Source organism: Strigops habroptila, chromosome Z (assembly GCF_004027225.2).
Source record: "Strigops habroptila isolate Jane chromosome Z, bStrHab1.2.pri, whole genome shotgun sequence".
NCBI classification, from domain to species: domain Eukaryota; kingdom Metazoa; phylum Chordata; class Aves; order Psittaciformes; family Psittacidae; genus Strigops; species Strigops habroptila.
This window is the reverse complement of record NC_044302.2, coordinates 74,018,375-74,045,783: the sequence shown is the minus strand read 5'-3', so window position 1 is coordinate 74,045,783 and position 27,409 is coordinate 74,018,375. Positions and strand designations below refer to the sequence as shown.

Sequence of the window (27,409 nt, the reverse complement as noted above, 5' to 3'; positions counted from 1 at the left end):
AATAGAAAAACAGCTTCTCTCATTAGCCATACAGAAAAGAGCCGAAACGTGACCTCGGAAAACACACCTGTCCTGAAGTAGTCTGGTCAGGGTAGGAGACCATCACTTCTAATAAATACTCATTACTCATGAAGTAATTTATGTAGCAAAGTGTCATGTCTGGTGGCTTCAGTGGATTCCCAGAAGTGATTTCTGAAAGTAAAGTTGGGCTAGTGGTTGTAGCACAGGTGATGTCTATGGAACATGAAAAAATACGCATTTGCTTACATCTGCACTTGTTTTGCTTCTGCAGTGTTATTTTCACTTAAAAAAGAAAACATCTTTGGCAATAAATTTGAAGAATTTCCTGAAACATTTTTGCTTGTTAAGATATCCGTGGTGCAGTTTAACTCCAAGTCTAGAGGTAATGTTGATGTAGGTCTGAGTCTTTGCTTTCAAATACAATGAGCACACTGAAAGTCCTGCTGCCTGGTAAACTAATAAACCCTGCTGGATTTCTGCAGAATATTAGGAACGGAGACGTACTGGAGGTTAGACTTGAACGAAAAGGAGAACTCTTATCAGTTGCTGGCACTAGTCAGAGGACTTCACTGTATTTGTCCCCACAGTATTTTTGTTCACAGATACTCCATAGAGCTGAAAACAGTCTTTAATTGAAAGGTTTTCTCTGCAGTTCCAAAAACGTGTTGAAGTACATTTGCAGATCTTTAAAACGACACCAATTACAGGAAAATGTTTGTGCTGAGGAGAAACAGCTTTTTCCACTGACCATGCTGCTGGGCCGTTTTTTTGGAGTGTGGATCCCCTCAGGGGAGGAGCTTAACACTCTCATGATGCTATTCCTGGGGTTCAGACCCAGGACCCTAATGCTCATGTCAAATTTCAGACCACTTGCTTGTACAGAAGAAAAACAACGCACAAAGAAAGCCCTAAGTGATGATATATAAAATGGCTTTGTGCTATCCCTTGTGTTGCATGCATAGAAGGGAATCCTTTTCTTTCTCAGGCTCAAGAGCACCCCTGTTTATTTTTTCTCTTCTCCACTTTTCCTTGAATTGCTTCCATTATGAAAGCAATCGCTGCTTTTTCTTTTTATAGGCTCTCTACTAACAGTTTATTCAGTTCATTAGCACAATTGCTGCTTTTTGGGTTTCTGCTTTCCAAAAAAAATTATCTCATCCCTCTGCAGATGTCTGTAATGTAAATCATCAGAACAAGGCTGGCTATACCCCCATCATGCTTGCTGCGCTTGCAGCTGTGGAAGCAGAGAAGGACATGAGAATAGTGGAGGAACTGTTCAGCTGCGGGGACGTGAATGCTAAAGCCAGCCAGGTCAGTCAAATGGCTCATGAGACACCGTTCGTGCTCCCATGTCTTTTTATCTTTCCTTCCATGCTCCCATTCCTCCTCCATTGGTTCAGCTTTCATACTCATCCACTTTCACCCTCTGCAGTCTTTGATTTCTGTGTGTATGTTTTTGATTCCTGTATACAAAATGGAGCTGTGGGAAAACAGTTGGGCATCAGGTCTGGATCTCTTCTAAAAATGAGGATTGAATATTATGTGGAAGAACCATTACTGAGTTTTGGGATGCATTTACAAATTCTGCACCATTTAGCTTCTTCTGAGGAGCTCCAGATGTCTGGAAATAGATAAGCTATCTTCCACTAATTTAATAAATAGCTATGTGAATGTGGGATGTCTCATGTGTAAAAGGTATTTAAATAATAGTGAGCAGGACCTTGACTATACTGCATAAAATAACAGTCTTTTATTCCCCCACCCCCCACCCCCAAGCAGCACTGCCAAAAAATAAGTATGCATGCTTTGCCACTGATTGTCTGTGTAGTTATTTCAGTTCTCTTCTTCTTTCCACACAGGCTGGTCAGACTGCACTGATGCTAGCTGTAAGTCATGGGCGGATAGACATGGTTAAAGCTTTACTGGCCTGTGGTGCAGACGTCAATATCCAGGACGACGAGGGCTCGACAGCTCTGATGTGTGCTAGTGAGCACGGACATGTAGAGATTGTCAAACTTCTGCTGGCTCAGCCTGGGTGTAATGGCACCCTGGAGGACAATGTGAGTCGCCTTTCTAGATAGTGCTTCATCAGATGGCTTCTCCACTCCAGAATGTTTTTCTAATTCAGGTGTTTTTGATTCAGTGGAGAATTGCTGAAATCTAGTTACATGAATCTCTGACTCACAGTGCCAAAGTACCAAGTGCATGAATGCTCTGCTTAGTGGTAGCAAAAGCTGTGATTATTTGGCTAGTATCTTTGCTTTGCAAACAGACCTACCCAGTAGCAATTTCTATGGTTAGCTGTAGGTGTGCAGGGGCCAGAACAAAAAATAACATTTTCTGGCTCACAGTGAAACATCTTGCCTTCTCACATTCCTTCCCTGTTTCTCAGGAATCTTCCAATTTTCAGTTAGGGTTTTATCTGGTGACTTAACAACCGTGCTATGTTGCTTTTCTGTGTCCATGGCAAACATCAACCCTACAGTTTTCTTCACAGGATGTTCACACAGTATCTTCATCATGACTTATTTAGAGTACCAGTTTGGTCTCAGTCATGAACCTACATTGTCCTGACAGTAAACAGATACAGGCTGTGACTTCAGTGCCAAGTGAGACACTCACATATTTCTTGTTTGCGAGAATCGTTACAGCCTATATTGCCAGCAGACAATTTGATCCGTAGACTTCTTAAGCTGGAAAATACTGACTTAGCTGATTTCTCGCCAGTAGTATGTTCTCGTTAACAACATGACTTCTTAGGTACATCTTCCTACTGCTTGACTCACTGAGCACTGAAACGGAGTCTGGGTTTGTGATTTGGGAGGGCAGAGGGTGGTTATTTGTTGAAGCTGTTGCAGAGAGGCAGAGATGACATTTCTGTCATTCACTCACCTGCTGTAGGAGCAGGCTCTGTTGCCTGGTGGTTCCAGCTAGCTAGATTGAATGTAAGGAGGCCTCAGTGTAACATATACTTTCGGGGGCATTCTAGGTTAGTACAGCCTGGATGCTGTTAGCACTATTAGTCACCAAGTCAATAATTAAAGTCTTTATGGAACATGACACTTAATTATTCCTACAGGCAGTGTGATACTGTTTCCCAAGCACAGCTTGTCTGCTGCTTATTCATTTTATAATGGGTTTGTCTGTGCTGTGAGATTAAGAGATTTTTAGCATTCCTCTAGCTATTCCGAATGTGACAATGATGCTTCTCCAGTCAGCATGATCAGTAGTAAGCTGAGCTTAATTCTACTGATGTGTGCCACTCCGATAGTGATTCAGCATCTGTCTTTAAGAACTTAGCTTTTCCTGGTGTTGACTGTGGAGCATTTGTTGTGTGTGTATTATATTGCACTGTGGTGGACAGCTCTTCTAGATCCCTGTCTGCTCAGGACAATTAGTAGAGACTATGTATAATTGCACCTGTAGTCTCATAAGAAGACTTTCCACTTGAGTGCTGTCCCTCGTGTCCCACGCTGGAAAAAGGATTTTCAGTTTCCTTGAACTGGTGCTGACCTCTCCAATACCAGTGCTACAGCAGTGCAAGAAAACGTGCTCCATTCAAAGGGCCAACGTAAGAGGTGATCCCTGTGAAAGGACATTTCAAATACTGGCATTATTGTGGAAACTTCTGTGCATAAGAGCCAGAAGTCAGGCAGTGGACCAGCAAGCCAGAGATTCATATCACAGGTTATCTGACATCTGCTTCTTCCTGGACCAAACATGGTATAATGGGAAGACAACAGGTCAATAAATTACTCTTTCAGCAAAAGCACTCTTTGTTTCTAGGAGCCTCAACAGCTATGGTTTCTGAAAGCAATAATATCTTTTGAGAAACCAAAGTGTCAGTATTTGGCCAGGAATGTCCATTTGTTTGTAGTTAGACTTCCATCAGGGAGCATTTGGAATTATGAATGCAGCTGTTCTTAGTGTTAATGGAAGCTATAACACAACAGTTATCATTGTAACACAGCAATTATAATGATATTTGATTAGCATTTATCCCTCCCTTGTCTTCTCTTCTACTCCTCACTGACGTTGCAGTTCCTTTCAGACAGCCCAATCTTCTGAAATCACTGGTCTTACACAGCTCTGCATGTATCGTTATTGTGATAATGGCATGCTCATGCATTCTCAGCAATAATTGAGACTCCTCATTGAGAGAAATTATGAGGCCTCTGACACTTGGATTGCCTCATAAAACAACAATGCAAAGCTTATTGTCACTTAATTTTAATAAAAGAAATTAAGACTCTAAACTAACTCAACTCTCTGTTGGAGCAGTAGGGTCTCTACTTCATAACTTCCTTTCTCTGTTACGGGCTGATGGGGCTTTTGAGAGATCTATTAATGCACACAAGCACTGATTGTCTTATTTCTTCCTTTCTTCTCTCAGGATGGCAGCACAGCACTTTCAATAGCCCTGGAAGCTGGACATAAGGACATAGCTGTTCTCCTTTATGCCCATGTCAACTTCTCCAAAACCCAGTCACCGGTTGGTACACAACCTCCTACAGTTTATGTTTTAACTTGCTGCTCCTGAACGTAATAGTAAAACATAAACAAAAAATTAACCCTCCAGCAGCTGTACAGCAGTACAGCATGTGAAATTTTGAGTTATTCACAGGATTATTTTTATGGTGGTAAATGAAAATGTACATTTTTAAAAAGAGGTCACTGCAGAAGGCTGAACTGTGGCTGAAGCATACCTCCTCCTCCCCTTTATCTGGGGATATATATAGCTCACTGGTAGGGTTCACTGACTGGCTGTTGTGCAGAGGTGATGTTGCATCACTTTAAGGCTAATGATTGACCTCGTCACCAAAACAGCTGTTTCTGGAGGTAAAGCTGTCGTAGGTATTCTGGCAACTATCCATGTGGTCTCTGAGCCCTGAATCACTCTCCTGATAAACTGCTGATGAACATTTCACTGTCTAAACAACATGCAGTCTCAGTAACTAGGCTGTATGATAGCTGGTACTGTTCGTCCTAAAATGAAAAAAAGAAAAAAAGAAAGCAAGCAAGCTTAATCTGCGCATTTAAAGGCAAGGGATTGAACAGAGTGCTTGTGAGTGTTCTCATTTGGCTGGCTGAAATAATTTCCCTTTGATTAATTGTTCGTTCCTTTTTTCTAGGGCACACCTAGGCTTAGCAGAAGGACATCTCCTGGTCCCACCCACAGAGCCACGTTTGAGTAGTAGTGCATGAATATCTGTAAAAATCTCTATGCCATCTTTAAGCTGCTAAATGTTACTGTTTTATTGAGACAGATACTGAATGTAATTGTCTTGTGCCTGAACTCACCAGCAAAGTGAAAGCAGAGATCTAGTGCTAAAGGTAGAAAACTGTAAACTTGAAGCAAGCATATAGTTAAGTAGTGTTCAGCTGAGAACCTTAGCCAGAACTGTTCTTTTGCTCACCTACTTGTCTTTCTATACACTGGCATAAATCCTGGTTTTCTTTGCTATAGATTATCCTTTCCTACGTTATGTGCAGCCTAAGACTTCTAAAGCTATCCATGCAGGGGTGTCCCGGTGGCTTGTTTTTAATCATTCTAAAATGTATTTACTGTGCCTAGGTGTTATTACAGTACCCTGTTCATAAATTTCATTCCAACATGATTTTGATGTTTTCAGTTACTTTAAAATTCAGAGGTTGCAGTTGCTTATATAGTCAGCTCCGTGGATCTTGAGCTGGTGGGTGAGTGGGTAGGTGTTGGGGATTGCGCCTTTCATCAGGTCTGAAGTTCACTAAATAAGTTGTTGCTAATTGGGGATAATGTGTAACTTTTTATATGAAAGATACTAGTATCTATAAAATTAACTAGTACAGTATTTTCAACATTTTATATTCCTTAATAATTAAAAACTACATGAAGAATTACATGTCCTGTTACCATATTTTTATTAACTGTGTCTATAAGCTCAATACATGTTTATTGGAGAGTAAAATTAGAGGTACCAGCTGTATATTCTCCTTGAGTGGAATTGAGCGTAGTTCTTGGTGCGTATTTATGGAATGCTATTACCTTGTCACATTCACTTTAGTCATGTGTATTGAAATGTTTGAAGTGCCTTAGACTCTTGCCATATTTTCAGAATAAAATTTCATTATGCTGTTTTACTCCTCTCCTGTTTTACATGTGATTTGTCATATCCAGAAATGCTGCGCATTACAGCTGCAGCAGCAAAACAGGGTAGATTGGTAAGTCAGGGAAGGGAGGACTGGATAGTTCAGTTCTTGGGGGCTATTGATAAGAACAGCATCAGTGCCCAAACTAGCTTTTTCCTGCTGACTGTCAGAGTAAAAAGCTTTGCTCAAGATGATCTGCCTCGGCTGATCCTGCATATGCTGCAAAGGTTGGACACTTTGCTGTTTGGGAGAGAGGCGGATTCTCTCTTGGCAGTGGGGAATCACAGGAAGGCACCAAAGGACAGTGTTCAAGCAGCTTGCTTGAACTGCAGAGTAGTTACCAACTGCAGTAAAAACCTTTGAGCTTTATCTTCCAAACAATCATGGCAGCTTGGTGAAGGGAATGCTTTTTACGTGGCATTAGAGGAAGTCCTAAGCTAGTCTGTATCCTTGTCAGTTCAGACCTACCGGATGAGACAGAGAAACACACCGCAGTGCCTGCCTTCAAGGGACTGAAACACTTCTGTTGTTCTGTGTCCTTTTTCTTTCCCTCCACAAGTTCTTATCAGTTTTTCCTACATAGTCCCTCTGAAATAGGGGCCCACTGAAGCCATCCCAATCCCACTTGGCCTACATGGACTTGGTGGCTTGTACTGCATGAAGTTTCTGTGAGCTCTGTCAGTGCTTGGGAGTGTCCCAAAGCAAAGGGCAGGTGATGTCTCTCTGCTGGGTGGGACATGTCTTAACACAGCAGTCGCACACAAGCATTCCCCCACCTTGAGTTCAAGGAGCCATGACTGATACTTTTTGGGTTGGTACAGGACCCTGTCTCTCCCTCCACAACTCAATGGGGGTGCGATGGAAGTCCTGGGCACACAATTATCACAGAAGGGTTTAAAAAATGGTCCAGTGGTTAAGGTGACAAATGACACAAGGGGAGTCATGTACAGATGTACTTTAATACTTCTTCCCCCACCCCCCCCCCGAGAATTGGTATATCAGAAACCAACACATTAGGGGTTAAATTTTTCTAAGTGATTGCATTGCTTTCTAGCAGGCCTGACTGGCAGAATTCTGGAGAGGAATCTGACGTTTCTAACACCATGCAAGAGTCAGGTTATGCAACTCAGAGTTCCTGGATTTATTTAGGTGCCGTTTTCCTCGTAAGCAAAAGGATTGACCCAGAACTCACCTCCTAGAGCTTTACAAACTGTTAGATAAAGCTGTGGACTCTGCACTTTTGTGCGAGGTTCAGTTTCTTCCTGAAAGCTCATTGTCTTGGGTTAAAACACCCAAGCAAAGTGCCCCCAGTTTTAGCTGTACGGTGAAGTAGGGCATCATGGTATGCCATGTCAGGAAGATTGCCAAAAGCAACCAAAACTTTGGATGTGTTGGTAGATATAGGTGAAAAGTAGAGAATAAACTTTACTACTCTGCTGAAGTCAGTCAATGTCATTTCTGGCCTAAAATCCTATTAGAGTAGGTTTAATGGATTGAGCTGTTGGGAAAAAAAAAAAAGAAACACAACAAAAAAAATAGGGAAGGAAAAAAAAGAAGAAAGAATAATTACTTCCCTTAGCATTTTGTTATCTTGGCCTTCCTGTCTCCAAGAAGTTGACACCTGAAGCAGTTCATACACTGGAAATCAGGCCCTTCCCTAGGAAATAGTTAAGAGGTTCGTAAAAGCATTTGTATCCACCAATGCCCTCTGCAAGCCGAGTTTAATTCCACCTGCTAATGCTGGATAGCGTTTATCGCAGGTGCTGGGATTAAGGGGTATACCATGCATACCAGCTCTGAACTGAGCTCCCCCTACACACTCTCCCTGGCGTTCAGTTCAGATCAGATGATGATTGACTCAGTATGTTCAAGCAGGTGAATGTTGTCATCACCTTTGAACTCTGACTGTCAGTGAATAAATAAAAGCTCTGGCACCTTTTCAAGACTAAAATATGACACTGTCTTTTTCCAGTTACACTGTCACACATTAAGTGAAGCTGCCACTCGGAATCACCTTAAGAGATAAAAGGCGAGTGTTACTGGTAACCCCCATGGCACATTTTAAAAGGATGGAAATTAGCCAACACAATATTGATCTAAACAACAATGACTGAAGAAGTTATTTTTGCAAGATGAACTTTCAGAGATTTCATCTTGATACAGCTGGAAGAACTCAAGTTATGCTAGAAATAGCTTTTATATCTGTTTCTCCTGGTGTCTCATACTTCTGGCTGCAAAATCTGGCTGCAAAGTCCAGTTTAGCCATGGTGTGAACAATGCAAGCCTTGGCATCAATCCCTGACACACAGGACTGGCTCTGCTTGCTGGGATGGAAGCCGCCCAAAGGCTACAGACATCCTCCTGCCTTTGAAAGCAGAGCTGGCCGAAACAGTGCTCGTGCTCTTACTGCAGCTACAAGCAGCGCTCTTCAGTGGGCTCTGTGTGCATGCAGGCCTGTAAACTTCATCCCTTCCTGCTCCTGTGCCTGCCTCCAGCTCCATCAACTGAAAGCTTAACTACAAGCATCTCCTCGCCAAAAAGAGATGCTTTCAGATGTTCAGTTCACATGGGGATGCTTGGGGCTGCCACTGAGAGCCCAATTTCGGACAAGCGACTGAGGCAGGAGGTTAAGGAGCGATGCTGGGAAGACACACAAGTTGGATTTTGCATTAAACACTCACAGAAATAGCCACCATGAGAATGGAGGAAAGGGGTACCCAGATTCTGGTTTGTTTCATATTTCAGTTGGGAACTGCAGAAGTATTAGCCTTCACTACTCACAGCCCAATGCAATACCTAGGGAAGTCAATTAAAAAATTCCTGCCCATTTCGCTTTGGCTGTTGTGTCTCTGTGCGTGCACACACTGAACAGAAGTGCCACACAAACCCAATACAACAAATCAGTGCTCCAAAACCTCCGGTGTAAGTGTTCTACTTCCTTAATGACACACACTTTAAACTTTTCCTGTTAAAAGAAAAAGATAAGCATGTTTCCATCCACCCACACCATGCACAATCCCTAAAGAGATCACAGGAATTATACTGTCAGGGAAAATGGGACCCTTTAAGCATTTGGTACTTGCTGTGCACACTTCAGCTTTAGGGACCTTAAAGGGAGTGGCGAGGAGAGCAAGCTTGATGCACATTCTTTTTCCCTCTACTGTTCTACTCACTTGTGCTTGCTTTCTTCCTCCACCTTGTGCCTCTGAGTGAATGGTAGTCCTTCCCCTTGGCCAGTTCTCACTGGGAACCATGTCTGTGTATTTTCTGTTTGGTTAGCCAACACAGCCAGCACCAGCAAAGATAAATTGCCTTTTAAATAACTCTTGCTATACAAAACTGCCCTTCAAAGACCTCTACAGTAGAGACTTGTAAGTAAAGGCATCATTATACTCTTAGCAGAGTATTATTAAATACATTCACAGCTATGATTTGCAGACATCAATCTCCATGTCCTCTAAACACCACTGCTGCCATTTGTAGGATTATGACTTAGATAATGTAAGGGATAATATTTTTTCAAAGCAATGCATGTGCTTTTGTATGATCTGTAAGTGCTGATCTGAATGGAAGTAGCAAAGAGATATTTCTAGGAGATATACTGGTAATTTTTTTTCTTCAGCTTTCCACTTAATGGTGTTAGCTGCTGTTGCAGAAACAGACCTTGCTTGAAAGGGTAGCTTATGCTGCCCCAGTAATACTGTCCTTCCTCATTCAGCCACATTAATGTCACAGAGATGGAGATATGCTGTTTCATTTGCATACCCTGGTGAAAAGGCAGATTAATAAACATCCTTCTCTATTTCCTGGCCATGGTATCACACCTTTCTTTGAGGCATGAAAAGCCACCTGCTGTCTCTGGCAGTCATCTGCAGTGCCCCTGCATTGCTCTCGGGCATTTTCTGGGGCCGGAAGAGCAACTCCTCTGCAGTGCTAGGGGTGAGTGGTACTTAGAGCCAGCCAGTTACAACCCCTTAATAGTGGGGAGGTGTGAGCTGGCAGGGGCTGGCCCAGGAAAAGTCCTCCCCCTCACTGTGCACTCATTCTTGCAAATTTATCATGAGAATTTTCCAGCGCAACCACATATATCTGCTCAGAAGCCCTTTATTGTTGTGGTTTAATCTGCATCACTGGCCTAGCAGGAGGAGCAAGAAGCATGTTAATGCCTTCTGCAGTGTTTGCTGATCTGAGAGAAGCGTGAGCAGAACAGCTGTACAAAGAGATTGAGAGAGATTAGAAACACAATATGATAATAAAATGAGATTTGGTTTAGGAAATCAGACTGAAACAACTGGAGAATAATAATACATGCTTGTGGGAGTGAAAGTTAGAAATCTGTAACACTGAAAGAGAAGTTGCCAGAGAGTGAGTAAACAAGAGTTGGCAGCGCAACTGCCAAGGAGAGCAAAAACAGATCAGGGTTGTCAGTGTGATGAGAGCAAAAATGGTCTCTGCACTTTTTTGTCCATTTCAGATGGACGAGAGAGGCACTCAAAACCAGAAGGTGTAATACAACTCTACACCACTGACTGTCAGTGTGTCCTCAGGCACACAGCTCCAAAGGCTGCCACCATCAACCCAGTTAAACAACATCATCTGTTAATAAGTTGGAAGTTGAAAATCATGTTTAAAAGGATAGTTTTGTTTTGCTAAGAGACAAATCCTGTAAAAAAGCAAAACATCCCTCACTATGTGACAAATAATAAGCCACACAGATGATTTGCAAAAGGGCAGAAAAAGAAAAGAGATACAGCTGGAGGTGAGAAAGTTCTCCAGGTTAGTTTTGCAGAAAATGAGTTTTAGTTCTTGGGAAGCCTGGGTGAATTTTTGAGTGAATATGATTTGGGCACCACATCCATCTATAGTGTCACAAGATAACTGCCCACTCTAGCCTTTGTACAACAATTCATATTTGGTCAGAATTGTGCCAAGAACTGGAGGCAAAGGAGACACATGTAGATACATGAAAATGGGTAAGCATGTGTGTGAGTTTCTGCAGACATGCTACAGATAAGACTGTCAATCCCTTCTTTAGGCTATGTGAAGAAAACCATCCAGTGCTTTTCCCCTGTGCCCTGCTGATGTGCCCTATTGTTCTGGTGGACAGCCCAGCAGCACTCCAGCGGCGTGGTGGCCATCCTTCCTTCACCGCCCAGGCGTCGCCGATGGCTTCTCTGTGGAGCTGGGAGACCTCTAGGGATGAGATGAACACAGCACTGCTGCAAGCATGGAGAGGAAAATAACCAGACTCTGACAGCAGTTAGTTACTGGGGTTTGTTGGGGTTTGGGCTGGTGGGTTGGGGTTTTTTTGTCTGGTTGGTTTGGGGTTTAGATTTTGTAGTGTTCTGGTATTGTTTCATTCATTTTCTCCCCCTTTTAATAACTTCCTTTCAACTGCTGACAGATAAGCCAATGTACACAAGTCTTCATCTTAGACAATTATTTTCTCTAACATCACTCAATTAGTAGACCTCTGCTTCCTACCCAAGTTTTGTGCGTAAAAGGAGGTCCAGCAGCATTCTCCTGAGATCTGGGGTCAGGAGATGGAAAAATGCTGTGGTCTGTACCCCAGCACTGCCTTTGGAAGAAGTGGTAAGTGTTGCAAAACAACTACTAACAGAAATGTAAGCTCCGCAGACAGGAAAGAACCTTGCCGTGTAACCCTGTGCTAAACTGCAAAACCTCAACAGCTCTTCTTCCAAGTCAGCATGGAACCTTCTAGGAAATCTCTAGAGGTGGCATTTTTTGGCTTGTGAGGAACTGGTCTATCCAGGAGCAAGAGGTATGAGGATGGCCACCCAGCCTCTGAGATCCAACTCTGCTCCGGAATTTAAAGTCTCCCTCCAATTACAGGATGATTTTCTTGAGGATGCTAACAAAAAAATTACCTGTCATGCAACCTGGTGTTTCTGATGTCCAAGAGTGCCTTTTCCAATTAAAGAGTGATAAACACACAAGCATGTCAACCCCTGACCAGCAGCGAGATCGAAAGGGATGCTTGCCATAACTTAGAGCAGCTGAGGATCAAGTGCTGGAACTAACACTGTCTTCCTCTACCACCATCACCTTCACTGGGCCACTTACAAACTATGATTAATGGTGCAAACTCATAAGGTACATCACTTATTTCGACCATCTTTCTTGAGTGGTCAAGTAGTGCCCCTTAGAACTTAGTAGCAACAATTTTAATAGCAATGATTTTAGACATCTTCTTCATATAGGGAGAAAAGGTAAGTGCAAGACACTCCTTGTAACATCATTTCCAGGCTCTGTAACAGCTCCTCTTTTAACAAAGGGGATATCATTATATGACCAGCTGAGTACAATTTATTTTTTTTAAGGTTACATGTGGGTAATTTTCATTTCATTCCTAACATATGCTTTGAAAAAAATGATAGGAGGAATCTCATTGGAACATATAAGAATAAATAGCTACTGAAAGTTGTTTAAGGCATGTGTTCTTCACCCAGCAGACCAGAACATCACCACGCTGATGGGCTATCAAGACAAGTGAACATCCAGGCAGTGTTCAAGGTACGTACCATTCAGCTGGTATAACACTGTGAATCCTACAGAAAGGAATTATGGGCTATTGTTTAATTAGATACTTGGGCAATTTTAGATATGTACCCTATTTACTTTCACATGCCTAATGAACAATCTCCTAAGACATTGTTATTGTGAATTCACAGAAGCTGCCTTCCAGTAGTGAAAAGGCAATCTCCATGCCTTAGTTTCTTAAAGACAGATAAGAGAAAATAATAGCTTAAACACCTATGAAGCGAAACTAGTTTTTATTCTCAACCTTACTGTGTGTTATCTGTTATAATTTCAAAATCAGAAGGTATTTAAGAAGATTTTACTCAGGCGATCTGAATATCTGCATGCACTTAGCTGGGATAGCTGAGCTGGGCTTAGAACACCTTTATTGTATCATCTGCAAGAGACACTGTCTGCACATGGATGACAGAAAATTAAGACGTCTGACTAATTAATTTCCATTCAGTGTTCCCGTCACCTGACAAGGCATCTCTGTATATAGACAAAGCCAACCTAATTAATAGCCTGACAGTTGAAATACTTTGTAACAATGTGTCGTCTTCCTTAGCACCTTGTAGCCAATAGAATTAGAGAAACTCAATTACTCCTAATTAGCCAATGTCCATATAAGATGTACAGAGATCATCAACCCCAACACTGCTGACCAACATGCAAGTGATAGAAGAAAACTGTTACCTAAGGAAGCCAACTAAGTGATCTGATTGTCTGTATCTTGATAGCACTAAGCAAAGCCTTACTCGAGAGGTGTAGGTCTCCTGGGACCCAGATCTCTAGGCCCTTCCTCTGAACTGGATTCCTGGCATGGAGAAGGGAAGAGCCCATGAGCCTTGAAGATGGGGAGACTCAATACACTGTCTGCGGCATTTGGGAACCACCTCTGAACTGCCCAATTGCTCTCGAGCACTGAGTGGAGATGGGAGAGGAAAAGAGAGTCAGGCTGACAGAGAATAAGAAATGCTCTTTCTCAGCCTAGGAGGTGAGAAAGGTCAGCGGCTCACATCAAGTCATTTCACAGCATGGCTGATTAAGTAACAGTCATTTGGCTTCAATTAAAATATTTGGAAGAGCTCAGCTGTGGCTGGAGGCAATTTTAACACCCCTGTCCCCTTTGCCCTGCAGCTCCTCAGTGGATTTGAAAGACTTAATGCAGGAAACAGGAAAAAATAGGGGACAAGCAACACAACACTTTGCTCCTAGACACATGTGCTACATTGACTGATTTTAATGAGAAGTCCCACAGGATGAAATGTGCTCACCTGACAGCAGAATATTATGTGAAAAACCTACTTCTTATTTACTTAGGCCTAAAAAAAAACCAAATAAGGAAATAAAGCCAGAAGGAGCTGTTGTAACAATACTTCTGCTTCTGCCAAGCATTGGAATTAGGACCAACAAATAATAATGAACGAATAATTAAATAAATTGTGCAGCCAATAAATTGACACAGCAAAACCTGCCCCTTCTGTTACCTCAGCCAAAACCATGCCTCACAATCATGGACCTCCAGCAGTTTTAAGTTACCTGAAGATCAAGAACGCAAAACGATAAAAACTTGCACAATTTCAAAAAAAGTGCAGGTAATAAAGCAAAGGCTTTATAATTTGAAGTGATCCATTTGTTCCCTTAAATACCAATCAGCTTGCTCAATGAAGTGGAAATTTAACTGTATCCATTAAAAGATTAAATACTATAAATAAAAAAGTAGCAATTAATTGTGTTGCCTATTTTTAAGAGATTGAAGCTTGGTTTTTCACACTCTGGTAGTCTATCAAACTCAGCTCCATTACAGATGTCTCAGAGCTCAATTGATGAAGACATTCAAAACTGAGGGCATTCTCTTCACTAGTCCTACCCTGATGAAGGAGCTCGAACATATAGATGGCTGATGTGATTCTATTATTCTTACAAATGTTGGAAATGTCAGCTTAATGAGTCATGCAAGAGTCTTCAATGTTCTAAGCCACTGGATCCAATTAATTTGTAAGTGTGCCTAAAATGAACAATGAAGACTGAGAAGAAGCAGTCCAGCGGTTTTGCCCATACTCACTTTGTTACTTCTATTTTATAAGTCAGACCTAATAACGCTTCCAAATAGCTATTCAAGTCAACTATTAACTATGATTGAAATTTCCAAGGGGCTGACAGTGTGTTCTCTTAAGCCTTTAAATGTGCAATGAAATTATTACAACTTGGATGAACCAATAGGGAAACAAAGAACATAGGTGTTAGTGACAAAAATGGCAATTTTTAATTTTCTTTATGCCTGTTACTAGTAAAAATAGTCACAGTGGTGACATGGCAAATATATGCATTTGTTTTAAATATCTCCATTTTATTTGCTTGATTGTACTTGAAAACTGCTTTGGTTTTGTACTGTACTTGGCACGATGTAACAGAGTGAATTTCGTTTCTAGTGAATTGTACTTTTATTGAGCACTGTGGGCTGGTTTCATATTGGCTGGCTCACAACTGTAAAGGGGAAGAGCTGCCTGTTGTTACAGGCAGGCTTTCCTCGATTTTTAGATAAATAATTTTTACCATAACCTGGACATTTGGACCATTAAACTCTAGGTTCTGATTAGTGTGTATCTTGCTATGTGTATCTGACTAGGATGTAACATGCATTTACTCAGGCAGGAATCTCTGGTGGCTTTTCTCAGCTGTAAGTCATCTGCAGTTACTGATGTGGAGGCTCTCTTTCGACATGTTAGGACCAGCAAGCAGTGTGTGAATGAAATTCACATTTCAGTGGTCATTAAGGCACATTACCTGCTGTAGCAGCCCGTTCCCTAATTTGGTATACAACTGACGCTGTTCCCCATCCCTGACAACATCCCTTCTCGCACCCTTTGAAGGGTCCCCTGGATGGGGTGTCACACCTTATCTTCCCAGTGGGTCTGGATTTGCATCAAGAAAAGAAAACATGAACCGAGGGTCCTGAAGAGCGTACACATTTTAACCCACCTGGCAAACAACCAGCGGTCTTTGCAAGCAGAGCTGGGCACAGCATCTTTGCGGGCTAATGCAGAAAGACACCCCTGAGGTCGCTGGTGAGAGGCTGCGGATCCCCTTTACTAACCCTCACTGAGGAAAACCAGCAAACAGCCAAATGGTGGCAGCAGTATAAACTGCTTCGGTTGTTCAGTCAGTGAACATGAGCCCCTGAGACCAAGACAGCAAAGGAAAAAGGAGTTTGAAGAGAACCAAGTAGCATATCGAGGCTCCCTTACACCTACAGGTACCATGCCCTAGAAACATTTTTTGCAGCAAAGAAGAATGAAGCACCTTTGAAATCTTATGTCTGAATGAAAGATTCAGCTTGATTGAATGGACTTTTAGCAAAAGTAATCAATCAGTAGCTTATCAGATTTTACTGATCTTGAATAATGCCGCTGGTGCCAACACTATTACAGTATCACAGAGAAGTGATTGAGACAGCAACTCTATGACTAACTAACTTTAAACTCTTGTAAATATTGGGCATTTCAAGGCAAGGTTTGGGTTCAGATCTATCTGTCCTAAGAAGAAACCCTTACCTATTGTTGCGGTGCAGGCAGTTCTAGAGGCATAACCTGGAAACAGAAAGTGTAAAAACATGAATATGGAAAGAGAAACACACACACACAAACAAATAAAAAGCAACAAACAAACAAAACCCACCCCAACAATACGCTGCCAGAAAATATTGAGAAAATTCTCCCTCTGGGATACAGAATTTTGCCTGTGGGACTCTTTCAAGAGCCAGGGGACAAAGCTTCAGCTTTCCTGTAAATTAAAGGAGGTTTAAAATAAGGAATGAATGAAAGAGGAGAGCTGCACAAGTATACAACCGAAACTACAAAAAATGCATGGCTTATTTATGCCACCTACTGGATTTTTCCTGAAGTATCACTCAATCCGTTTAGTTGTCACGATCATGTCTGTCACTCCAGTAAATACCTACGTTCGCATGGGAGGCTACTCGCACAAGCAGACCAGCTGACATCAAGCCGATGACTTACATCAGTAAATGACATGTGTGGACTAACACAGCTCCAGGACTGGAGATGGGGTCAGCTATATACCTGTTTATTCCGCTATCTTGATGGGTGTGGGGCAGCCAAGACACCTAAAGCTGCAGGCAAGCACTGAAGTCCAGCACCGAGGAGCTTCCCAGCCCCTGCCAGTGCCGCAGGAGAACATGCTGGCACCGCCTTCCCTCTTCTGCTTGACTCCTTCTGGCTGTCTTTGACATTTTGTTCTAAATGTCCAGAGTGTTTATGGACATTTCAAACAATGCGGACTGGCAGTGTGAATGCTTGATTTTTCTATCCCTCACCACTCCTGCAGCTGAGGCTCTGCTGGGAATCCACAACCAGCCTTGGTGATACAGTCTGTAAAATGACCTGGGAGAGCCAAAAAAATGGGCTGTGAACAGAGGGGCAAAAAACCCTCTAGCTTGACCCACTGACAGAAAAAAAAACCAAAACAAACAAACAAAAATCCCCCAAAACATAAACAAACAAAAAAATCAAATAAAAAACCCCCCAAACCAAAACACAAACCCAAAACACCTCAAAAAGAAAAAAAAAACCAACAAAAAAACCCCCAAAAAAACCCAAGCAAAAAACCCCAAACAAAGCAACAAACAAACCAACCCCAGAATCATATGTAACAGATCTCTAAAACAGACTTACTAAATGCACTCAATCTGGGAGACTTCCGTGAAGCTAAAGGTCTTTGGTTTCCAGGCAATGGTGTCAGAACTGAACCCTCTTTAATATGTGACCTCTCTACTGACATGCTCAGTCATGCCAAACGTGGTGCTGGGGACACAGCTTGTGTCCCTCAAAACGATGATCTCATTAGCAAACAAAACATTTTTGCAAGGTTCAAGGGATGAGCCACAGACACGCATTGGCAAAGAACAGATTGTCACTAATGGAAGACATTTTGTACTTTAAAGACTTGTGCAAAAAAGCCAAAGCTAAAGGATAAGTATCAGCTACTCAGAAAAAAAGAAAAAAAAAAACCGTGAAAATGTAATTTCGCCCTTTTTTCTTTTTTTAAAACCAGGAACATTAATTACAGTTATTTCCAAAGGTGCCAGCAAACTGCAGTACAGTTTAGTCACTGACATCATCACTAGATTCAACTTGGAGATGCCCAGACTTCCATTAAATGAATGACTACAATTTCCTGAAGACTTGCAGTGAGATTGCTCTGATTTGTGTTAGAATTGCTGACAGTTTATAACCACCTCCTATTCCTTCGTAACTCCAATGGATGTCGAATCCAGTAATGTGTTGCTATCCTCACAAAATATCCATTAAAAAAATTGAGACAAACATTACACACTAAAATCATACCTGAAGTACAACTTGAACCAGCAAAACCAAAGCAATTCATTATTAAAGGATTGATCATGTACTTTTATTCGTCAGGCATCTAGGTATTTTGGTGGTATTCATCCAGAACACAAAATAGTAGATAGATATTAACAACATTAATATTTTGTTCCTCACCAATAGGTTCTCTAACATTATGGATAATACAGATCTGTGCAGTTAGCCTGAAAAGCAGAAGTAGAAAATACTAGTTATGTGAAAGACAGCTGAATTAATGTTCTTCTCGGAACTGTTGCAGTTTTTGCACCTTGTACTTCTTCTCTGAGCTTGGCTGTCCCACTTTGTTCCTAGTGAAAAAATCATTTAGCCAGCTGGTGACTGCTACTATTTCTCCTTCGTCTGCCTCTGCCTGCTTTATGCACTGTGCCTCTCTTCTGTTTTCTCTTTTTTCACTCCTTCCAGTTTTTCTCTTTCTCCTTCTCCTGTCATTTCTGATGTGCTTTTTCTTCTACCTTTTCATACCTCAGTTAGTTTATTTTGCCTTTCTTATTCTTTTGATTTAGCTTCCTTTCACTTCCTTTTTAATTTGCATTTTCAACTGTCTTCAAGACAACTTGCATGCGAGCACCTGAAAACATCCCTGTGAGTGTGCTCAGGCACACACAGAACTTCACAAACTGGAGTTTTACTTTCAAGACTCACTCCTAGACAACAATTTCAGCACCTGATCAAATGCCCCTACGAGCTGCAAAGATCTCAGCTGGTTTCATTCAGCGAGGGATTTCACGTTTCAATAGAGGAAGCTAAGCACGCCAGCCTGCATTGTTCACCTCTTTAAATATCAGTGATATGCACCATTAAGTGTATAGGCAAATCATAATCTTTCCCCCCCCACACTAAATACTGTATTCATCTTCTCCTCTTTTGCAGAAAAATGTGCAGTTATGGACAGCAGAAATGTCAATCCCAGCAAAGTGATGCAAGGGAAAAAAATTCAGTTTCTGTGAGTTGAATGATTGTTATAACACTGTGCCAAACGTCACTTGAGGACCATCTGACAGCTTGCGACTGCGACTTAACAGGAGAGTTTTAATATGGTCTTTCTGGAGGATGGAAAGTGCCATAAATGTCTCCAATGTTGTAATGAAGGAGAAAGTTCCTTAAATGTAACTTACTGAATGCTAATGCAAAGCATCAGGCAGAAAGGATCTGGGGCTTTCTTCAAGCTGGGATAGGCACTGATTGTTTCTGGCAGGGAAGCTCAGTTTGAGCAGAATTAGCTGGGAGATAGCTGATCTCAAAGAGGGAGAAGCTTTCCTTGGCTTCTTCTAGCAGAAATAAATTCCTACCTACTGTAACTTATTACCATCTGATATGCTGAGTCATGAAGCTGGGCTTATAGAAATCTTTATGCAATCTTTATAAATCAGCCTCACATAATCTCAGGCACTTTCTGCTTCATCTCTGTTGAGTCACCCATTTGACAGTTGTCATTCATCTTAGATTGCGATGTAATTCAATAGTTTCATTTCAGCATGAAGATAGCGTCATCTAAAGTTGAGCCTGGAAAGATTTAAAGGTGTAACAGAGGAAATATTAATACTGTAAATAATATCTGTAGAGCTGCATGGGTCTATAAATCACACAATGCTAAGTTGGAAGGGGAGCCTATGTAAGAAAGAAAAGAAAAAGCATCTTCCCATCTTCCTCTGCAGAGCATGCCTGCTCCAGCCGTCCAGGCCTGCTCCAGAGGTGCTGGTTACCCAGTTGTCACCGCGGTGTCACTGCCTCTATTTGTTGGGCTCGCCTGCCCACCCAGATACACACCGAAGTGTGTTATACCCGTTTAGGAGCACGAGTGCACGGTACCTGCTCCAGCGAGGAGCCAGACGCCCCACGAAGGACAGCAGCTGAGCTGCGGCAACTCGGGTGTTTCACTTGGGGGTCACACCTCTCCCCGGGCCAGGCCATGTGAACGCAGCCTGCCCAACCCAGGCCAACACACGGCTTAAACATGCCCGCTGTGGACCCCGGCTTGCTCTGCCACCTCCACAGACACGGCCCGGGCCTACCCCTGCCCCGGCAGGGCGGGAGGAGGGCTGCGGGACTGCCGCCGGGCCGCCTCCGACCGGGGACGATTCGTCGTGTGGGACCTGCGGGCAGCGCGGGCACCTCCACCGTCCCGCTGTGCACCCGACGGACGTGTTGCGTGGCCGGGGCAACAGCCGCCTGTTGCCGCCGTGGGGCCGCGCAGGCCGGTCTGGCCGGAGGGAGGAGCGGGGAGATGGGGGTGGCCGCTCCCCCACCCCAGCGCCTGCCACGCGGCGGAGAGAGGGCTTCGCAGCCGCACCGGCCGCCCGAGGGGTGGGGGGGCGCGGCGGGAGGGGCGACGCCCGGCTGCTGCCGCCCGCCAAAACGCGCGGGGTGGCGGGACGGGACGGGAAGGGACGGGGCAGGGCAGAGCCGCGCCGACCCCTCGCCCGACTGCCCCCAGCCCGCCGTGATGCCCAGTGACTCCCCGGCCTTCAGCAAGCCCCCGGACGCCGCGGGGTCGGGGGACAAGGCGGGCGGCTTCGGGAAGGCGGCGGCCCTCATGGCGGCCGCCCCAGCGGACAGGGTCGCCGCCGCGGTGGGGAAGAAGCCGCCGCGTCTGCCCAAGTGTGCCCGCTGCCGCAACCACGGCTACTGCTCGCCGCTGAAGGGGCACAAGCGGTTCTGCATGTGGCGGGACTGCCAGTGCAAGAAGTGCAGCCTGATCGCCGAGCGGCAGCGGGTGATGGCAGCGCAGGTGAGCCCCGCGGGGCGGCCGCCTCGGCGGGGTCTGCCCGGGCCGGGGTGGGCTGTCCGCCCGGCAGGTGCCGGCGGTGGGGTCGCTGCTCCGCGCCCGGCGGGGTCTGGTGCCCGCAGGAGACCGGCGGCGGGGCGGTGCGCCCGGGCCGGAGGTACGCCGCCGCCTTCCTCAGTTATTGGAATAAAATGTTTTGAGAGAGATATATATAAATATATATATATGAATATATATATTTTTAAATAAAAACGGTAGGTGCGGTGAAGGCAGGTAGGGTTTAAGTCACGGTGAGCTAGCAGCGGCCGCGGCGGGCGCGTGGGGCTCACCTCGGAGCACACCTGACCGCATCTGCGCGATCCTGCCATGCGAGACCTACAGCTAATGTCAAATTGCCGCCTTCCAAGTTGTTTTTAACTAGGTAATAATCTAGCCAAGTAATTGGTTAGCAGAGTGTTTTCCAGTGGTGGTTTCAGATTCGGTGTATCTCCTTTTCCTGATGCTTTAGTTGAGTGCATTTATAAAATTACCTTTTTTCTTTTTTTTTTTTTTTTTCCTTTTAACGGCGTTGTTCTTGTTTTGCGTAGATCGGCTCTGTGAATAGCTGTGTAACTGGGTCTTCCTAAAACTGTGGACGTAATAGCATTCGCTAAGAAACCAAGCTGCATCCAGTTCTGTGTAGGAATAACTTTTTTGTTAGGTAGTCCCGCCGAAGCCACAACTTTTCGGGGCAGGGTAAAAGACGGCTGTAGTAGTCCTTATGATCCTTATATGGAAAACTTCATTAAGAGGAGTCCTGGGAGTGTAATGGCTACGGGCGTGCTTGACCTCCGGAGTGGGGTTGGGCGTTGTCGTTCGCGCAAATAGTCCTCTGCAGACAAATTAGTTGCAAGGCATTAGCACTGCTTGTGCAAGTGAAGGCAGTGGTATCAGACCCACCGTCAGTTTGCAATTAATGTGTGCTCGGAACTTTGAGATCTCACATAAAATCAGCGTTCCACTGACTTTAAAAACTTTAAAAACGTTGCATTAAATTCTCCTGCCTTTTATTTAATTATTCAATGCAGTTATGCTAAATGCTCCTCCGAACCCACTGGGAGCTTTCATTCATTTAAATAATTCCTCCTTGACAGTTTCATGGCAGTCCAGAAATTGCTATTATATCCCAAGTTACATGAGCGTTCTCTGCCTGCTGCGAACCAGGGAATAATAAACACGAATCCCTTTGGCACCTGTGTTGGGGGAGGGAGCACGAAATGGGGTGTTCCCTACACAACTGTCCCCTTCTGCACAGACTGTTCTGCTGCTGCCCAGCAGCTTCTGTCAGGTGGTGACTGCTCCTGCTAGTGGGTTCTGGAGGTCTGGAGAAAACCTGGGGGTTTTCTCTTCCCTGCCTAGTATTTGAAAGCGGCTTTGGAAACCTCCCTAACTAAACCTTATCTCTGTAGGAGTTACACATTGAAAGTCTGTCTTTCCCCCTTCTGATATATTTCTGCAATAAGCCCCTTGGCACTGGTGGAATTTTACAGGTCAAGGTTATTGGTTTGTGAAGTCAAAGTTACCCATGGTATTTGCAAGTCTGCACCTCCTGTTTGGGATGTCTCTATTGCAAGAGCTATTATTAATTTCTCTAATGGTATTTATTGTGCATCTGTGTTAGAAAAATGTTGCTGTTGAATGCAGAAATGCAGGGAGGGCCTGTCCAAGTTACCCAGGAGAATTTCCTGCAAGAAAAGTGCATGATCCCAGTCTGTAATCTGGGATGGATTTCCAAGGTTCAAATACTCATGCAAATCAGTCACCTGGCAAGTTGTAGGTTAGGTAGCTGTGAAGCCCCCACTGTTGTCTATACCCCCTGGACATGTATCACAACTTGGCAGCTGTGCAAAACTGATCTGCTAGTTCAGATGAGGCAGAAGGGGTCCTCTGCATATTCAGTAAGCAACCAATATGGTTTCTCTGCACCCATGTCCAGACTACCTTGTGCCTGGGCGCTTGGCTAGTGCTTGCTAGACTTTGGAACATCACCAGTGTTGGGAAAGAAATGGGGAGCTCCCACTGCTCCAGGACCAGCCAGCTAACTGCAATACGTGTGATGCTGGCTGAGATGCTTGCAGAATGGTTCCCCATGTTTGCTGTGCTTCTTCAGTGATGGGTGTCTGTGCACAGTGTACTGTGCACTGAAATTTCCTTGAAATGATAGATTTCTCGCAAAGAAAGAGCCTTCTGCGAGGAAGCCCAGCAGGCTTGTACAGAGCAGTAAATTGCAGGTATAAGCCTTCACGAAGAGCTGCTTTATATTGGTGAAGAGGCACAGCGGAGTCCTGGAAGCTGGTGATTTTTGTATGCCCAGGAGCTGTGTATGAGCACAGGGGAGGGTAAAGACCACATTTTTCACAGTATGCTTTGCCCAAGAGCAACTGTGTCAGTTGAGTGCGGTCAGCTTTAATACCTCTTCATGTGGTGTCACTGGGGGAAGATGTATATGGCACTAGCATTTCATAGGTTGGTTTGTGTGTGTTTGGGCACCAAAACAGGTGGTTTTAAATAGCCTTATAACCTCCTTTATATTCTCCTCTACCCGCAGGCAGTAACATCAACACTGTAGTACCAAGAGTCAAAAACGGCCTTGAGTTTGAGTCTTCTGTTGTTGCCGTTATAAATGGTGCTGAAGCCATAGAGCATGCCCTGTGTCTTGTGTTCTTGTTCCCAGGTTGCGCTGAGAAGGCAGCAAGCTCAGGAAGAGGAGCTGGGAATCAGCCACCCAGTGCCCCTGCCCAGCGCTCCTGAGATGTTTGTGAAGAAGAACAGTGGTGGCAGCTCTTGTCTCTTGTTGGAAAGCAGCAGCCCTACGCACTCGACAAATACATCCATGGTGGCAGCTAGCACACCGTCAGGTAAAGTGCTGGGAGAGCAATGGTCACTGCTGCGGGCAAGGGCCAACACTGCTTATGCCTGCCTCTTCCCCTCTCTGCAGCAGTGGGGCTATGGAGAGTCCCTCTCCAAGAGTAGTGTTGCAGTGTTAGTATGGTTAGCCAAAGGGAAGAACCCAGCATAAGTCTTTCATGTCTTAATTGATTATTTTTGCTTGAAAATCAAAATTAGTTTGGTGTAGACTGGCAATGTAACTGACTTCAATAAGGTGTGTATTTGCAGGTGGAGATTTATGAGGAGCTTTTCTCCTTTCTCCCAAAACATGTGCTCTTTCCCCAGTTGTCCGACTGTGTATCCTCTTGAAAACTGGAGTTTTCAGCACTGTATAGGAACCAAGTATGTAAGTAATGGGATTAACCCCAGCAGCAAAGAGCTACCCACCTTATATGACTTGATGTACTTTTGTGTATTCTGGCCAGGTGTGATGAACTACAGAAAATGCTGGAAAGTCTGATTTTTCAGTGAGGAATACGGATTAAGTATTCTGATGCTTTCTTTTTTTTTAGCATATAAAGATCTTAGATAGGAAACTGCCAGGCGTGATGTGACATGAAGTTCTTGGTTTAGGTGTCAGGTTGTTTCAGGACCAGGTACTCAAAGGATTCTTGTATTGTTTTTTTATCGTTTTACTGGTATCCTCAACAGCAAGCAAAACGAGACCCTGTTGGAGCAAGTGTCACAGTGTCTTACTTCGGTAGGCAGAGGTGCTGATATTGCAAGAGTTTACAATAATCATTAAGGCAGGCAGAAAGCAAAACCCTTTGTGGTAGGGGAGGTCAGCAGCTCCCTGCAAGCCCCAGGGGAACCGGTGGCTCCTGGGAGTGCAGCATCCCCTGTACAACATGCATTAAACTGGGCAAGAGATGGCTTTGACAGTGGTAATTCTGTTCCTCCTGTAAGGTTTTGGCTTCACAAGAGCGGTTCTTCTTTTAAACTCCCATCATGCAGAGCATTGTTAGCCAGCAGAGGAGTAACGAGTGAAAGAGTCACACGAATCAGACATAGTGCCAGAGAGACTTTCCTTGCTGTATTCATTTTATTGGCAGATCACAAATACTGTGACACCTGGAGAGGCCAGAGACATTTTTTCAGATCCCTTCGTGACATGCTGTTTTTGAAAAGGGGAAAAATGAATTATCATGGTCTTAATGCGGAGGGTTGTACATTTACCATGTAAGACTTGGAAAACATCTTTACTTTGGATGGAACATATCTTCCACACTCAAAAGCAGACTGGGAGTCTGCCAGATGTTTGGAAGGGAGCAGATCATGATCGGAGAGCATTAGCAGAAAAACTCTTCCAATCAAATTTTGTGCATTTACTCTTTTAAAAGTTGTGGGTTACTGAGAGCAAAGGCCATTTAGTTGTACAGAGCAGCAAAAAATCGTGATCCCAGGGCATCTAAAGTAATTGCCTTTCCTTCTGTAGGGTAAGTACATCTTGCTAAGTTAACTAGTGTGTAAAACTCAGAAAAAGACTATGGTGAGGCATTTAAAACATGCCTTTCAGACATACTCAGTTTGTAAAACCCTGTTCCTCATCAAACTTATTCTCCAGACCCTTTACCAGTTTCGTTGCCCATTTCTGGACCCACTTCAGCACCTCAATGTCTTTCTGCTGCTCTGCACTCATGTTGGCCTAATTTAGAAGCATCCCATATAGACAGGATTATTGTATGATGCTAAATGCCAGCTCCTATGCTCTCTGGTGGTCAATTTCCCATTGGCTTTGAAATGACCATTAGTGGATGGTGTTACTCGGGTGCCTTTGTAGTATCACTGGTTGACAAAGTAAACATCCTTGTCAGCAATTGTGAGTAATAAGCTTTCACTTGTTATTTCCCTTTGCTACATTTATTATGTGTGATGGAAACAAAATAGTGTTCTTTCTACATTTCTTTAAGTAGGTGCTGCCTTCACTTTGAAACTCCTTGAGGAACAGATGGGTTTTTATCTGTTCATAAATACAGACTGTAGTGGGGTCAGCAGTAATAACTATGCCTAATGAGTGATGGTACTGAGATCCCCTTGAACTTGCAATGCCCTGGATGCCTTTGAAAACTATACCTTGCCTCCTTTACTCTTCTTTGCTTTTTTGGTGTTATCTTTTGCATTGACCTTTTCCATGACACTGTATTGTGATTTCCAAAATGGATGCCATGACCTTGCAGATGTTATGCTGCATAGATAATGAGATACAAAAAAAAAGTTACTATAATTGGAATATAACATGGCCTGTTTTTTAAAAGGGAAGAAATTTTCTTTTCGAAAGGAAGTCCTTTTAAGTCTTTACAGTATACTCTTACATGCTGTGAGAATTTCAGTTTTGTCAGAAAAGTCTCATATTAGTCAACTGATGGACAACATGAGGAAGCTGCCATGGACATTTCACTGTGAGAGTGCTTAAACATTGGAATGGTTTGCTCAGAGAGGCTGTGGAGCCTCCATACTTGGAGAGACTCAAAACTCCGCTGGATGGTCCTCAAACAACATGACCCGTCTGGGAAGCTGGCCCTGCTGTGAGGAGTTTGGGCCAGCTTGCCTCCAGAGGTCTTTTCCAACTAAACTTCCCTGAGAACCTGTGAAATGCCTACTTTTCTGTATTGATACTGAGACAACATACTGAAATTTGAAGTTCAGCCAGACTCAATACCACTCAGTATTTGCCAGGCTGACTCTTTTGACTAAAAACACTCAATGACTACATCTGCAGTACGATTTCAACAGAAAATTAGCATCATGGGGGCTGACAGGTGGCAGAGAGGATTGCTAGTTCGGGTGGCAGCAGCCTCAGAAGGGCTGAGCAATAAGGAGAAGCAATAGCTGCTTTGCCTGCCTCTGCGAGGACTCACATGGTGGCTGCATGTCTTCGGCGCTCTTGGTGGGTCTTCAGGGGTTACTCGTCCATCATCCTGCTTATTCCTTTTGCCTTTGTCTCCTTCTTAGTTTCTAATGATGATTTTCTCCTGCTGCACCCACTACTACTTCTTCACCAGATGTAGTTGCTGGCTGCCTCCTGGTCCTGCCAACTGTCCTCCAATACCAGGAGCCAAGCAGCCCCATCCATTGCTTCCTGGTGCTTTTCCCCAGCTTCACCCACAGCCAACAAATCTCTGTTTTCAGAAGTAAAGAGCATAGTCGAACATGGTTTCTTTACTGGATTACAGAGCTGGCAAAGAAGTAAGTTTTGCATCCTTCACCTGTGAATAACAAATACCTTTCCATCCATGATCATCTGTTTTTCTTTAGCTGGTTGCAGTTAAAATGAGAGAAGAATCACATGTGCATATGCCTCATGTAAAGAGTTTGTGAGCAATCTTACTTCCCTTGCATTGGCACTATTTCCACAGAACAAGTTAGACTTTGTACTGGGAAGCAGTTGCTGGAGGTGGTCTTCTGCCTGTATGGCTATTTTCTCAGTTATTAAATGTCTTCCAGCTGGACTAAGTAAATATTCAGGGAGTCATCTGTTTTGAACAATTTTTCCTTGGTTTAAAAGAAGACTCTCTCCTAACAGGCTTTTTCAGTTTCTGAACTGTAATAGCTATGTGATGAACAAAGCACTCCACAGCGTAGTGGCCATGGCTTTGTAATTTTCAGTTCCTACTGAAATCACTTGTGTTTTGCTCAGAGCTGTTTAAAAAGGCATTGC

At 43.7% G+C, this 27,409-nt stretch overlaps 2 protein-coding genes across 2 annotated transcripts in view; both read left to right on the top strand.

Annotated features, from left to right (window-relative positions):
* Nucleotides 1–272: 272 nt before the first annotated feature.
* LOC115600918 (KN motif and ankyrin repeat domain-containing protein 1-like) lies at nt 273–6,144 on the top strand. Its single transcript, XM_030470378.1, has 4 exons — nt 273–1,332; nt 1,881–2,081; nt 4,415–4,513; nt 5,154–6,144. Exons 1-4 carry the CDS (start codon nt 1,237–1,239, stop codon nt 5,214–5,216), a joined length of 459 nt encoding a protein of 152 aa, XP_030326238.1. The 5' UTR covers nt 273–1,236; the 3' UTR covers nt 5,217–6,144.
* A 14,388-nt stretch (nt 6,145–20,532) lies between these two features.
* Nucleotides 20,533–27,409, top strand: part of DMRT1 (doublesex and mab-3 related transcription factor 1) — a 56,580-nt gene continuing 49,703 nt past the window's right edge. Inside the window, exons 1-2 of the mRNA XM_030512958.1 lie at nt 20,533–20,826; nt 23,537–23,720. Coding sequence (XP_030368818.1) covers nt 20,542–20,826; nt 23,537–23,720 — 469 coding nt within the window. The 5' untranslated portion in view covers nt 20,533–20,541. The remainder of the gene's footprint in view (nt 20,827–23,536; nt 23,721–27,409) is intronic.